At 37.7% G+C, this 16,209-nt stretch overlaps 1 protein-coding gene across 5 annotated transcripts in view; it reads left to right on the top strand.

Annotated features, from left to right (window-relative positions):
• NCOA2 (nuclear receptor coactivator 2) overlaps positions 1-16,209 on the top strand; it is a 189,176-nt gene that overhangs the window by 142,042 nt on the left and 30,925 nt on the right. For all 5 annotated transcript variants that reach the window (XM_083877665.1, XM_083877663.1, XM_083877664.1 and 2 more), the window contains 5 exons: positions 1,047-1,232; positions 2,110-2,211; positions 2,302-2,442; positions 5,777-5,924; positions 8,106-9,375. In XM_083877665.1, the coding sequence (XP_083733791.1) occupies positions 1,047-1,232; positions 2,110-2,211; positions 2,302-2,442; positions 5,777-5,924; positions 8,106-9,375 (1,847 nt within the window). The remainder of the gene's footprint in view (positions 1-1,046; positions 1,233-2,109; positions 2,212-2,301; positions 2,443-5,776; positions 5,925-8,105; positions 9,376-16,209) is intronic.

Raw genomic sequence — 16,209 nt, 5'->3', positions numbered from 1 at the left:
GAAACTCCTTATGCTAGAATTTTTATTTCAATGTTTTTATTCTCAGCAATACTTACTCTTAACTTTCAAAAACTGTTTTTGTTAGTTGCAGCCATTTTTGGATTCATATTAATATTAGTTTTAGTGTCATTGAGTTTTGTAGGAGATGAAAGAGAAAGTCAATACTGGGTTCCCCATTTACTCACAGCAGTTTAAAAAGTATTACTCAATTCACTTTAGCATTTTATTACTGTACTTATATACTCTGAAGAAGCAAAAATGTAAATGGCTAACGTCAATATATAACTGCATTTATTGCATTTTATGACTGAAGAGGGCAAACAAAGAGTATTTAAAATATGACCCTGCCATTTCCTAATGTGGTGTAACATTAATTCGCTCTGACTGATGTCCAGTACCTATATTTGTGCATCTCAGGATTTTGTTTCTTTTTTTACTTGTCTTAATAAGCACTGTGTTAGGCTTTAGTTTTATCTATAGCTCCACCCAGGTCATTTCAACCCTTCAGTCTTGCCCATTGTAGCTGTGGCTGTGTTTTCAGTATATTCCCTATTATATTGCTTCCTGTTTTTATAAGTGCATATTAGTTTCGTTTCTTTCCCTTTCTAATCTGGACAGAGATTTTTATACAAAATGTCTTTTAGTAGTACCTTTTAAGTTTGCTGGAAAGATCCTACATACTACCTTATTTTTTTCAGTCTCATAAATCAACTTAACATACCCAGCAGGCTTTTGCTGTGCTGTATAACTTTTACATGCACCAATATTTAGACTTTTATTCTGCTTTTCTACTACGTCATTTTAAGCCGCTTGAAAAAAAACATAATAGCTGAACAAATTAGCAGTGCTCTTAAAATCTGTTAATTTTATAAATTACCTAGTTATGTGCTGGTTTGGGCTTTAATATTAAAATTAAATTGATGCTGTTGTTAAATGAGCTTGTTTCCCAGCCAGTTTGTAAAGCATCTTGATTAATTTCCTGTGGATAAGCAGCAGAGATGGCTGGTACCAGATTTGTCTCACTATCTGATTTTGCTTTTGTTCAGTGAATGGGGGATCTTGGTCTGGTGACACTCCTAGGCGTAATAGCCATACCTTCAATTGTCGGATGCTGGTAAAACCTCTTGCTGATTCTGAAGAAGGCCATGATAACCAGGAAGCACATCAGAAATATGAAACTATGCAGTGCTTTGCTGTTTCTCAACCAAATTCTTTCAAGGAAGACGGTGAAGGTAATTACCATTTCCAGTTTGTGTTAATGCACTCTCAGAGCAGTTGATAAAGTGACCTCTAAGTCCTGAAAATTGGAAAAATTCTTAGGATTTTCTTTGGAGTTTTTTTGGTTTTGTTTATTTGTTTTTAATTTAACTGTAGAAATGTGCTTTTGTCCTGGCTATGAAAGTATACACTTGCATGCATCTATTTGTTAAACCAACTGAGAGAACTGAGAGAAATTCTGTTTACCTCAAAGAGAGATACCCTAGTTTTATATTGCTGCAGTTGTAAGAAAAATGTAGCTGACTAGGAAGAAAGTTTCAAAGGGCAATTTTTTGAATTCTTAGAATTTGAAGACAATCGTGGTTCACCATTTCCTTTACCATTTACTACTTCAGCAGGTAAATTTCCTCAGATTGTTTTGTAAGTATTCAGGTAAGTAAAAATGGTTAATGTGAAGGTGAGTTCTCAGGAACAGCAAGCATTTGGGGCAAGTTTAAGAAATTTGGCTTAGAAGGTACAAAATGAAGAGTGTTGAAGAAATGTGCCCTTTGTGCATGCAGTATATTCTTTTTTATTACTTACCTTCTGAGTGGTTGTGCTGCTACAGGTAGACTCATAAACATGTGCAAATACTTATGGATTGTGGTGGAGTCCTTGTTAATTTTTCTTCTGAAAGAAGACAAACCCACCTTTCCTGTTTTATTTAATGTTTTAGGAAGTAATGAAGGTACAAATCCACTGAGTTTTGTCTATGCGTTTATTGGTACAAAAAACTATTTTTTTCGGTCCAAATAGATTTAAAGAACTTTTTAAAAGTATTCTTGAAGTCTTTGTGATAGCAAAACTCTTCCCTTTCCATAAAAATTAAATGAAGTAACATTTTTCTCAAAGATTTGCAGTCTTGCTTGATTTGTGTTGCAAGAAGAGCTCCAATGAAGGAAAGACCACTTCTTCCTTCGTCAGAGAGCTTTACTACACGCCAGGATCTTCAAGGTATTGTGAAATACAAGTTTTTAATTTTATTTCCTTTTCCTCAATGGGGAAATTGCTATAATAAATATTTTCTAATGTATCTAATATCAGGCAAAATAACTTCACTGGACACAAGTACCATGCGAGCAGCTATGAAACCTGGCTGGGAGGATTTGGTGAGAAGATGCATTCAGAGGTTCCATTCTCAACACGAGGGAGAAATATCTTTTGCCAAGAGGCATCACCAGGAAGGTTAGATTTTATACTTTTAGCACATTATATATTTAACTTGTTTGCCATTTGTATCTCTTGGTTGTGCTCTTTATTGTGCTTTCATGGAGCAATCACCATCTACTGACAGTCCCTTTCTCAAGCTGTTTTACTTAACACACTGATGGTTTTCCAGGGAGATCTTCATCTTTCTCACTGGTTGTTTTAGCCTTCTTGTTACACCCATGCCATCCTGGAGTATGTTTTACATCTTCAAAATGTCAAAACTATTTTGGAAAGAAAGACCCTTGCATGTTGTCCACCAAAATGCTTACTGACTATTGTTGTTCAAAACCTCAACTCACACATGGCTGTTCATTGTCTGTATTCCCTTTCTCTAAAAAAATGGACTTTTACTGACACATTTCCTGTGAGAAACAGTGAGTGTAAATTCCCAAAGCTGCACCTCTCATACTATTTGAAAACCAACATTGTTGCACTGTATCTAGCTAATAAGTGTTACAGGATATATCACAAGCACATCTACTCAATCAAGATTATGGCAGGTAAGAAGTAGGAAAGTACTGCACTTTGGAATGTTCCCCATGAGGTTTCTGTTAGTGACTGGGTGGGGACTGTTCTTAAAACCCTTATACTTCTAATTCTAGTAACACAAACCCAAATTAATAAAAGCAAATAACCCTATCTAGTCCATGGGAAAGTAATTTCAAATCCAATTGGGAATAGCCAAAGCATTTCCAGTACAGAGCATCATTCTTTGGGTTCATGTTTAAAGAATAGAGTTTACAGCTGGCTTGTAGCAAATAGTTACCATGGTCATTAAGCAACACGTCATCTTGGATTCTAAATTGTGGCTGGAATATAAAATATAAACTCTACCAAATACACACCAAAAAAAGAGCTTTAGTCATGAGGCATTAGTTAAATATTCTTTAATATGTTCTGCTTTCCTGAAATCTTCAGGTGCTGTTTTAGAAATGTGAAGTCACAGAAATGCTGTGTTATTTTAGATAACAGTTTTTGGGATATATACAGTAGAAGTTCTGAAAGTTCACAGCCTTGTGCTGTGATTTCAAACAGAGCTGGAGAAGGCAATATGCAATTGAAGTTACACCAGGGGTTTAGGGAGCAGTTGCAGGTAAGGATCCATCTGTGCCAGAGATGATTTAGGGGTATGCATTATGTCATCCCAGCACTTGTTATTTCAGTCTTCTTCAAGTTATTCCTAACCAAATTAGCAGCTACGACACTGAGTCCTGAGGTTTGAATGAGTCCTCTCTTAAGCTCTCTATGAAATGGTGAAAATATATGTGTTTTGGAGTTTACACTGTATCATGTTGCAGTTTGCAGTTGTGGCTTAGGATCGTCATGTAAACTGTAGAATTAGTCTAAATGAGAGGGTTCTTCTCTTCTTGTCAAAGTGAAAAGACTGAGTGATAAGAGGAGGAAAAACCTCTGGAATTACTTTCCTACAAATGATGCAGCACTGAAGAGGAATAATGGCTGAAATATTTCACTCCGCTGCCCTGCAGTATAGAGAAGAGAAACAAGTCATATGTTGAGCTGCAGTATCTTTGTGCTTGCAGTTTTCAAGTCATTGTGGTTTGAGAATGGAAGCAAAGAAAGTAATGATCTCCTACATGTAATCCATCATTACCGTGTGAAAAAAATGCAGAGTTAGCTTGATAAACAGTAAAAAACATGCTTTAAAATTATCTCTCAGTATAAAATGCAGAATATATGGTAAGTTTTTATTGGCCACAGTCAGAAAAATAGCATTTCCTCAAGAGGAATATGGAAACATTCTTGTTTGCTTAAAGAATTAGTTTGGAAAATGATTTAAGTAGAGATTTCACTTGTATCCTGTTGGCATTGAGTACTGGAATTTCCTGAAGTGGTATATGCTAAAGTTAAGAGCTTTGGACCTTCTGGTGCCCAGAGGTTAAACTGAAACAATGACATACCTAACAGTGAAATTTTGTTTTGTATTGTTTCACTGTTGTAGGTTTTTGTTTTTCGTTACATTTTTACTCTGAAAAACCCCTTCTGGTTGTTTAAATTGTGCTTCCTGTTTTCTCACTGCCTAGATAATACTTTGAAACCTTGCAGAACAATATATTAACAGTGGGGGACAGGGAAGGAAGGCAATCGTAACCAGTCTTGCAAGGCTGAAAATGTGGTAGCTCTGTAGACCAGATAAATAAATGCCACACTTGGAAAACCATGTTGTTTCGTTACAACAGGAAATATTAAAAGACAAGCAATGAAATGAAGATCACATGATACTATTAATTTAAAAAAAAAAAAAAAAAAAGAGAAAGAAAAGAGAGAGAGAGAGAAAGAACCCCACAGAAAATATATATGTATAAAAAAATAGGAAATTAAATGTATTTGTAGTGCTCTGCTCCTATTTTTTCCCTAAATGCTTATATGAAAACTTTTGAAGTATTTTATTTCTCTCATATCTGCAGTCCCTAATGTGTGATTGCTTTTGGACTAGAAATTGTAAGTGACCACACTTGCTGCATTGATGGCAGAGAGTGAGCAGTAGAAAAAATGTCTGGGAGATTTGCTTTTCCATAACATGTTTTAATTTTCCATTAAAGAAATGTCACAGGGGTCTGTAGAAGTTAGAGAACTGAATTTGTTGAAGTTCAGATTTACATTAAAAACTTGATGGGCTACAGAATATGTAAAGTGAAGTAAACCCCAAGCCTGAAGTGCAGTCAACACTGAGAAAGGGTAGCAGAGCCCCAGTTTTGGTTTAGGTAATTATATTTGTAGGTATTTTTGAGCTATATATATATTTTGTATTTGCTCTTTTTAGAAGTAATAATTTCTCTTTCCAGTTCTCATTTCTAATTATTCTTATGTAAGAGCTTATGCATTTTTAAAATAAAAGAAGTAGTGAGAGTAACTGTTTCAAAACAATTTAGGCAGGCAATAAGGAGGAGAATATACAGGCTAATGGAAACAGATGATTGAAAGATTAAGGACATTTATATTAAATCATCGTGATGTAGATGGTACAATGAAAAAGTGAACAAAAGGAATTAGACACATATTTGATGAAAAGTGAAATGGACATCAAGAACTTCCTGTCTGCTCCTGAAATACATTCTGTTTCATATTGTCTTCCTGTTATTGCTGTCACTCCTTACAGATTTTCACTTGATCACCCTACAGCGTGTGGGATCCTTTATTTTGTATTTATTTTCAAAATGTTCTTTTTGTTTGTTTTGCTTAATTAGCACCGCATCTGCGGTGTTGATGCTGAACATCAGATGTTGAGCAACTGAGCTACCTGTGCTGCAGCCTCTCATGAGTTGAACTGTGTTGTTTTACTTGCCTGCAGTGCTGAGGCAGGGGCTGGCCTTCAGTCCTGTTTATCGCTTTTCCCTGTCGGATGGCACCATCGTTTCTGCCCAAACCAAGAGCAAGCTCATCCGTTCTCAGACGACCAGTGAACCTCAGCTTGTAATCTCCTTGCATATGCTTCACAGGTAATCCTGGCCACTTCCTTGCGTCCACACTCTGCTAAGAGACAGGCAAAGTACAAGGTTGCCAAAGGAAATAGATTGCTTAAGGCTGATTGATTTCAGTTGACCCAGAACTGATATCATGGAAACAAAGTAAGATTTTGAAATCAGTGCTTGCAGCAGGAAAAGACTGTAAGATTATTTCAGAATTTTAAAATGGCGTGCTGGATTTTCAATGCCATGTTCTTAATTTCAGTATTTTAATTTCCTTTATTTCGCATAGTAGATACAAGAAATTTTCCAACTGTAATTAAATATAGAAAACTTAGAATTTTTATAGTTCACATTCTATTACTGATTCTGGCTCTTTAGAATTCTTGTAGTTCACATTCTGTTACTGGTTCTGGCTCTTCTTAAAAAAGCATGTTATAATTACTAGGACTGCACTTTAGGCAAAGTGTTATTTAATTATTTGAATTCCCTTCATGCCTTGTCTTTTCTGGTGCTTGGCTTACTGGCTGACATATGTCCAATCCTGAGAAGTGTCACTACTGTTAGTTTGGGGTTTTTTTCAAAAAGTACAGCCAGTAAAATGCTAAAGTCAGGGTTGAGTAATCACGGACATCAGAACTTCAACATACAATTTTTATTAAGTTATTGCATATTCTGGTGTATTTATATCAGATTTTGTTTCAGGTTTTATTGGCTGACTATAATTACAATGGCATTTTCCTTGAATCATCTGTATCATTTTTCTTGAGAGGAAGAAAACAGTGCTAAACATAATTATAGCTGAAACCATTTTATAGAAATTGTAGATTGATCTGACCAAAAGCTGTCTGCAATTTGTTTTCTTTGGGTTGGTGAATAGACCTAATGTTTTATTAAGTGCCAAATTTTAAATTTTAAAAAGCGAGCACTATTAATTTTAAAATGGTACTCATATATTTTCTTGCACTTTTTTTTAGCAGAGTGCTGGTACTCCTGTATTTGTAGTAATGTTTTTAAAATACCCCTTTTATATAGTTAATGTTTTTCACCTTTGCCTTATACCTATGGTAACAAATACAGAATAAGAAGATTCACTAACTCTGTATTCTTCAATTATTTCCCTTCTCATGCTTTAGCAAAAGTGAAGGTTTATCTGCACTTACTTATACTGCAAATAGGAATGGGTTTTTTCTCATGGAGAATGCATATTAAGAATCTTCCATTTGTTTTTTGTTTTGGAAGTCCAGAGTTGATTTTTTTTTTTTTGTCAGAATCTCTTTTTTTTTCCCCTTCCTAACCTACTTGACTGTCTCTTTTGTAGCTTTTAGCATTTGGGAATATGTCTGATTTTCCTAATTTAAGTTTTAGCACAGAGTAAGAAGTGTATTACATCCTCCCATAAACCAATTAAAATCTACTGAGGAAAAGAAAAGTGACCTTCAGGTGCTCTCACAAGAGCTTTTTCTCTGTGTTTGTGTCTCTCTTCTGTTTCTTCTGTCTTACAGCCTACATCTCTAAAATATGAGTTTCAGCTCCTATGTGTGTGGTTAGTTGTTTTTCTTCTTCCCTTTTCCTAAATGCCTGTGCAGGACTGGATTGCTAACAGGCTGTTCTCATTTTAAATCAGTATCCAGTAGTTCCCTTGGCTCACATGCTGTTTTGGAGCAGTATTAAAATACTCTGGCAGTGTAAAAATGTGACTTTTTCAACTTTCGTTTGCTATGAACTTGGTGGGCAAATGGCCCACTCCCGCCTCGTGGTGGGGCTAACTCAAGAGAAATTCAAAACTCCAGCGAACAGCTGTCTGCAGCTGTCTTGTAAAACATGTTTTTGTTGGGTCATATGTTTCAGATGAGATTTCTTTCAGTTCTAGAAGTTAGCTCTTGCCAAATTGTAGAGGAGAGATACATTAAAGGGAGTCTCAAATTGTAACCTATCAGCATTTCTAATGACTGTCATTTAAGTGAGGTTTAATTTTGTTTTTCTTCTCTTTCATTGTTTTCTAATGAGGTACTGAAAAACCATGCTGTTAATGTTCAGCCATGTTAAGAGTTGCGTATCACTTTTGTCAAATTGTTGATTTGTTTTTGATTGTAGGGGTTTTGTGTTATTTTAAAGTGAAGTTTGGGGTTTTGCTTCTTTTTCTGTAATGTAATTGCAAGTTGGCCACTGTCATGTTGCTAACAGGCTGTTTTTCTTCCTCTTACCACATAGAGAGCAGAATGTCTGTGGAATGAATCAGGATTTGACTGGACAAGGAATGGGGAAGATATTGAACCCAATTAGTTCCAGCAGCCCTGCCCATCAGGCCATGTGCAGTGGGAACCCAGGTCAGGATATGACCATCAGTAGCAATATAAATTTTGCCATAAATGGCCCAAAGGAGCAAGTGGGCATGCCAGCAGGCAGGTTTGGTGGTTCAGGGGGAATGAACCATGTGTCAAGCATACAAGCATCCACTCCTCAGGGTAGTAACTATGCACTAAAAATGAATAGCCCCTCACAAAGCAGCCCCGGCATGAACCCAGGGCAGCCAAACTCTATGCTTTCCCCAAGGCATCGTGTGAGCCCTGGAGTGGCAGGAAGTCCTCGCATCCCACCCAGTCAGTTCTCCCCTGCAGGAAGCTTACATTCACCTGTGGGAGTCTGCAGCAGCACAGGAAATAGCCATAACTACACCAACAGTTCCCTGAACGCACTTCAGGCCCTCAGCGAGGGCCACGGCGTTTCTCTAGGATCCTCGTTGGCTTCACCTGACCTAAAAATGGGAAATTTACAAAATTCCCCTGTGAATATGAATCCTCCCCAGCTGAGCAAGATGGGAAGCCTGGACTCTAAAGACTGCTTTGGAATATATGGGGAGCAATCAGAAGGTACAACTGGACAAGCAGAGAGCAGCTGCCATTCAGGAGAACAGAAAGACAGCAGTGATAGCAACATGCCACCGGTTGTCAGCAGTGAGAGACCTGATGGACAGAATAAACTGCATGATGGAAAAAGCCAGACAAAGCTCTTACAATTGCTGACCACCAAATCAGATCAGATGGAGCCTTCACCTTTGTCCAGTACCATGGGAGACATTAGCAAGGACTCCACAGGAGGGTTGCCTGGGTCTGGTTCAACACATGGAACCTCACTCAAGGAGAAGCATAAAATTTTGCACAGACTATTGCAGGACAGTAGTTCTCCTGTAGATTTGGCCAAGCTCACAGCAGAGGCCACAGGCAAAGAACTGAACCAGGAGTCCAGTAGCACAGCTCCTGGTTCAGAGGTGACTGTTAAACAGGAGCCAGCGAGTCCTAAGAAGAATAATAATGCACTACTTCGCTACTTGCTAGATAAAGATGATACTAAAGATATTGGTTTACCAGACATACCCCCAAAACTGGAGCGGTTGGACAGTAAGACAGACCCTTCCGGTAGCACAAAGTTAATAGCTATGAGGACGGAAAAAGAAGAGATAAGCTTTGAGCCTAATGAACAGGTAAGCTAATTTCTGCATTATGTGTGAATGACTTGTTCCAGGCCTGCATTCCTGCCATCTGATTTCTGCTAAGAGCAGCATCTTGGGACTTTAGGGAGCTGTTACCTGTCTTTTGAAATCCTGCCTCCACTCAGTTTCCCGGTGGGTGTTACTAGGTTGTGATGATACACTGTGTAAAAGCACATACTCTGCCTGGGAGAAGATGGATAATGCAGGGTGCCTTTCCCAGATGGTAGTCAGGCAAAGAGAAAATACTCGTGACTCTTGGTTAGTGCTAACTAATTGGCAGCTTTTCCCACAGGCTGATGTTGAACTGCTGTTGTGCTTGCTAAATGGGTCCTTGACCTAGCCCAGCATAGCAGCTACATTCCTCCCATGGAAAACAGGTTCATGCTCAAGAACAGGAGTTGTTTGAAAGGACTGATAACAACCTTGCATTACTGGTCTTCCTGCTATGCTTGACCTGCAAATTAGAATCAAAGCAAATAGACTGCTGTGCCAATTTGGAGAACTTGATGGGGTTTTCTTGTCATCTTAAAAATTCTTTATATTCAGCCTCAAGTTTCTGCAGATGATTAATCGTTCAGTGCAGGGATCATGTCTCCTTGTGCAAGGTTATCTGCATTGAATTCTGCGTGCAGAATTTCTTTGCTTTCTGTGCAAGATTACTTGTTGCTGTGCTGCCCAACACAATAATAAATTGTGTATTGTTGGGACCTATGCTAAGAAGTGCTATGTCACTGGCTTTCATGCAGAATTCACTTTCCAAAAGCACCAGGTCCACATCACCCAGAGTGCTCCAATTTTCAGAGCTTAGCAAGAAAAAGAGACACAGTGAAAGTAATCTGCTACTTCAATATTACTGTTTATATTATTTATAAAATGGGTAATTACAATATCAATTTTAGTATCAAGTATTTTCTGGGAAGGTTATAGCTAGCTAGAGTTAATGATCCTTAGATTTGTCCTACACTATCAAATTTTCCAGCTGGTCATTAATCCTTAGGCAGCCCTGTGTGTGTGAAGTCTTAGTTTGTAAACCATGATCAAATCATATACAATGCAAACATTCATGTATCTTATACACAGCCATATCCTTAATTTTAAAAAATTTATGTGTTTTTTAATGTTCAGATTAGGTTTGAGCTTGTTGGTTTTTTGTTGGGTTTTTTTTACCTATAGTATCTTTTTATTGTGTGTGTATAAAGACATTCTTTTTTATATTTTCTATATTGTATTGTATTGTGAGGCTGAGGAGGGATATATGACATTTTCTTAGCCCTAAGTCACAACATTGGATTATTATTTTTTTTTATTTGCCCTTTTAGCAGAACTAGTAGACAGTTATTTCAACAGTGGTTATAACCACAAAACATAGAGGCCAAACATGCCACTCCAGTGTAGATGCAGCATTGTTAAAATTTCAGTTATCCAGGCAACTCCTAAGGTTACTTTTCTGCTTTTATATCAACAAAATTTGACAACTATTGCCACTATGTAGGAGCAATTGTGGTTTTTCAATCCTTCCCATGCTTTAGAGGAAACCAAGCCAAATTGTACTAATTTCTCCTCACTGAAATTTGCACTGATTTATCCTCAAGCCTGGATGTTTGTTTAGTTTTCAATAGAAGTCTGTATTTCATAGTGTCTGTAGAGGTAGGGTTTAGATTCTCTGTGAGACCTTATGGTTCACTAGGCTAGAAAAATACAGATATCAAGGAATTCATAGCTAAACTGGCAAGAATGGTGTATTTTTAAAAAGTCTAATAGATTTCAATTCCTGGTTCAGATCCTATGCATTGAAGTCAGTGCTAGATTAAAAGCAGAGATCTTCAATCCTCCAGTATTAGGTACTCAACAAGAATGGAAAACCTGGTAATCACCAAAAAAAATATGCCCTTCATCCATAGATCAAAATCATGGCATTCAGATGGTTTATTCCCCAATAATTAAATTTCTAAAAGAATTAAAAATTTCCCCCGTCATGATCTCTGTGGAGTACACAAGAAACAGTTTCGCTTATAAACCAATTCTCTGAGAGCTGGTTTTGTCCGCTCTAGAACTTCGTTGTCTAGTCCAAGGTAGTCCTACAAACTCCTTTTACTGCTGATGGAAACACAGAAAAATACTCCAGGATTTTTTTTTTTTTTTTATCTTGTCCTAACGTGTATCTAAAACAGATGAGGTAAGCTGTTCTTTACTGATATTCCCATTGACATAGGGTGTCTCACCCTAAATGTAAACATGGGACTAACTATAAAACCAACTTTCAAGAAAGAGACTGTAGTGTCTACAAGCATTGCCAACCTCAAGCAGTTGAAAATCAGGTCTCTGAATTATGAACTTTGTAAAGTGAATAGTCCATTCATTTTTTATTTTTAGCTTTTATGTTTCTGTGGTTGGGGAGGGATTTGAGGGGGTTGAAGTGTGGGCTGTGGATGTATTGACTTTTCTTAAAATTTGAAGACAGAGTTTGTCTCCCAGGAGAAAGAGAACCGGAGAGGTACAGGAAGGTCCAGGAGTTGGGTTTGTTCAGAAAACCACAAAGCAGTGCAGGAGTTGTGATAAAGTGGTAATGGCTTCCTCAGCACCAAGGTATGGACCAGCCAGTCTTGTCACTTGTGATGGAAGACTGCTGGATAATGACAGAAGGGCTTTTGTTGCTCCTGTTGGTTGTAAACAGAACTTTAAAACCCACTTAAAATGCAGTGAAACCTGGAGCTGAATAAACAGAAGTCCAGCATGGAGTAGGAGAGGAAATAGTGGGGAATATAGAATAATATAAGTGTTTAACTGTCTGAAGTCCAGGCCTTTAAACAAATAACCATTTTACCCCGATTATAAAATCACTAACAATATTTAGTATCAAAACTTTTCAACTTTGGAAGATGGTCTCCCACAGGAAGTGCTTGTTGCCTAAATTTAGATCAAAGTTGGAACTATTTAGTACAAGACTAGAACACAGATTCTTGAGCTAAATTCTTCCATCCTCCTGCATCCTTCCCCCTCCTTCTTCCTCCCATATATAAAAATTAGCCATGTGCTTGTGTTACCTATTTTGCAGGTTATTTAAAACTTCTCCTCCCTTGAGGAATATTGTATTTTTAAGTAATTAGTCACTGGAGTGTGCAGTTTCTCTGGAAACTGCAGCAGAGCAGCAGTGGGATGGCCTCTACAAGGGAGATCAGTGTGTTGGGAGGCAACAGAGCCATTGCATTTTCTCCTTTTACTTTTGGTGTGACTTTCTGAGCAGGAAATGCTTTGAAGTGCACCACTGTACTAAAAATAGCAGTCTTCTAGGTAGTGTGTTTAAACATACTCTTCTGCAGAGAGCAACTGACAGGAAGCCTTTCTCAAATGGCAGAGAATATTTCCAGCACAGCCGTACCTTTTTCCCTTCTTTGGTGGGATGATGGTTATCAGGCTGTATTAGGCTGATTGCTGTTCCAGTTACGGCAGCTGTAGGGGAGAGGATGGAAGAGAGACCTGCTGGGGACACTCAGTGGGGTTTTCCTACAGCACCAACCTTAGTAGGGCTGCTGTCAAGCACCACAAGTTCTCATATGGTTTCCACTGTTAGAAAGGGAAGAGAGTGTCCCTCAGCAGTAAGCCTGCCTTCTCTCACTCTCCCTGACTGTCCACTGCCAGGAGCAGCCCCTGTAGTGATTAGGAGATGGTCAGATGTGGCAAGGACTGGCTGACAGCTTGGAGGGGAAGGAGAGTGAAAGTACAGGGGAACATTAGAGAAACATCATGAACAATGTTAGACATTGCCTTACTAATGTAGTTTGTTCTCTGACAAATCACTTGGGGGAGTGTGGAATAAAATCCTAATCTCCACAAGTGTACTCTCCTCCTTTTTTGTTCAGTAGACCATAAAGACAGCCTGTTTGACAGGGACTTTGCAATGCAACAATCTGCACAAATGCTGTTCCAGAAATCATCTCAAGTATGTACATTTTTTTTTCTAAAACTCAGAAACTGTTCTGGTGTTCCTCACATACTTTAGCAACTCTGCTGTGCTCATGCTTTATGTGGAAACCAGTATCTTCCCAATACTAGCATATTTTCTCTACACATGCCACTCATCTTTAAAAAAACCTATTTCTGGTTTAATAGTCCAGAATCCATTAAGTTCATGAGGAACATTTGTTTCTTCTTGAAATTCTATCAAAACCTTAGAATGAGGATTCCATTTTCTGAATGTCTTTCAATTAGAGTTCTGTTTTCAAATGTTAGTCATAGAATAGCTTGGTAATTTAATAGGATTTCTAGCCAATTTTATGTTTATTGCAGTTACCAGGGAGAAAAGTACTGTATTGGTTCCACTTCTAATTTCCTTTTCCCTTCTTTTCATAATCCTTTAATTTATTGCCAGTTTAGAGCAGGGATTTGATTTTCTTTGCCTCTTATGGTCAAATGCTTTGCCCATACTTCTAAGGTAGAAGATGAGCTGAATTCAAATATTTGCAAGTCAGGTGTAGTTTCAAGTTGTGTCCCCATCAAAAGACATCCTATTTTAAGTCCTTAGAATAGTCCTTAGGGTCACAGTGCAAGCCTATGGCAGGAAGGAGATTTCTGGAGACTTGAGTATCTTATCCAGTCCTTTACAATTCATGGAAGCTGGACTTTGAAACAGCATCTCTTGTAAACCAAACTTCATGTTGAGGTGCAGCTGCTTTTCAGTACAACTGAAAAAATTCTGTAAGCTCTTAACTCTAATGTGTATTTCTCTATATGACAGTGTAAAATAAGTACTTTTTCAAATGCAGAAATATTCCTGAGAATTATTTGTCTTACACTTTCTGGCACTTATTGTCCAGATTCTACAGGGATTGTCATAACTGCATTACTTAGACGTAGTGAAAATATCCACACAAGAACTTTCTTGTGATGCTTAGCACTTTATCAGGTGGGGGTTTTTTTAATTCTTGACAAATAATTGTTTCACAGGGAGCTCAGGGTGTGCCTTCTATTTACATAAAATTCAATTTAGACCATTAACAAAATAAATATGGAATATAAATAAAAGAAAAATCCCATGAAACTAACTGAGTAAATATCTTAATGCTGGTTTCTGCACATATGGTGCCGTTTGAGGGTGAGTCTGGAAAAACTTAGGCGTCATAGGTTGATGTTAATTCCAAATCTCTTGGAGCTTTTGTAGCAATTGAGAACCCTAATGAAAATAAAAAGATGAAATATTTAATACTGATTACTAAGCAAAAAAAAGGAGAAGGGTATGTATTTGTGTTGTTGTAATACATCTTGTGTTTTGCCCTTTCTTTACCACTTCTGAGAGGAATTAAAAGCATCTTAGGGAGTTCAGTTTTCTGACACATTTGGATCAATATGTTCTTCATTGGTGGCTTTTTTAGGTTTGGTTTTGAGGTGTATTTTTTTAATATATATGTAGTGTTTGAACAAAGAATTACAGTAGCCAGAATGCTAAAAGAAAAGACACAAAATCCCACATAAAACCAACCAAACCCCCCCTGCAACGTATGAAACTTCCCTTCGCTGTTGTCTCAGATACATGTAATGAAGGCCATATGTCTTAATTCCCTCAAAGAGTACTGAATCATCCTTCTATAATTTATGATGCTCTGTATCAGTCTCTTCTCCTGGCTCTTGTAGTCTTCTTGTTCCAGATCTCCCATCACTCAAACTGCAGCTCCCATAAACATCACTCATGGCTGTCTCTTGGAGCGCCTTTTTGAATGTGCTTATCACCTGTTCTCGCAGTGATTTCGGCTTCATATAATCACATTTCATTCCTCCTGGCTCAGCCTTTTCTGCTGATAGGCTGGGTCCACCCAGCTGCTTGTAATTGCCTGGAAAGTGGTCAGTCATCAGGGGGATTTGTGAAGAACAGGTAATCTTGGACCAGGCAACCAGTTTTCCTTCAGCAAGATGGTAGCAGGATTGTTGACATAAGAGAAACAATGTGTTCAAGGCGTTTAGATTTGAATAAGGCACTTTGGCCCTTTTTGTTATGGAAGGGTAGAGGTGCCATGATCAAGATGAAACTGCTGTGAGTGGTGAGGAAGCTGTTTGGAGATCCCTCCACGCACAGTAGGTATTGAAGGATTCACTGTCAAAATGGAGATGCTGCAGGACTGGTGCAGCCTCTGGAGCTGCTCAGTGTTTTAGTTAACCTAAATGACCTGGCATGACAATAGAGCCTGGTAAAGCTGAGTGTGGCACTTGAATGTCTGCAAACACACTGGAGGACAATTCAAATTCAGCTACAATGAAGAGATACAGAGACAAAATGTTATAACATTCAGGGTAAATAAATGCTATTTATTATCATTACTCAAGAATAATGTCTCAGATTTTTTTTTTTTTTTTTTTTTTTTTTTTTTTTTTTTTTAATGAGGGGAGAGAACTGACTAGATAGGAGTTTTTCAGAGATGTTCTAGGGATCATAGTGACAACAAGATGAGTGAGAGTCAGTAATGTCACATAATTAAAAGAATCACACACTTTTCTGGATTATACCATCAAAGTGTACTATGTGTACAGTACTCTTTCTGCTTTACCCAGCAGCTATAAAGCTTCATTTTAAGTCCTATCTTGGACATGTCTTCAGCAAAAGTGTGGATCAACTGAAAGCAATCCACAGGAGCAACAAGAGTAATGAGAAGCCTAGAAAACAGGTTATTTGCTGAAGAAAATTCACAAATTGAGATTGTTTATTAATTTCAGCTTAAAACACAAACGGGCACATGTTTTCAAATACAGGAAAAGTTAGAAAAAGAAAGGGGAACACAGTATGCTCTCCAGTTTTAAAATATGATCAGAAGGAAGGGTCTAAATCTTAGTGTGAGA

Source organism: Zosterops lateralis (genome assembly GCF_965231275.1).
Source record: "Zosterops lateralis genome assembly, chromosome: 1".
NCBI classification, from domain to species: Eukaryota; Metazoa; Chordata; class Aves; order Passeriformes; family Zosteropidae; genus Zosterops; species Zosterops lateralis.
This window is presented reverse-complemented; position numbering and strand designations above follow the sequence as displayed.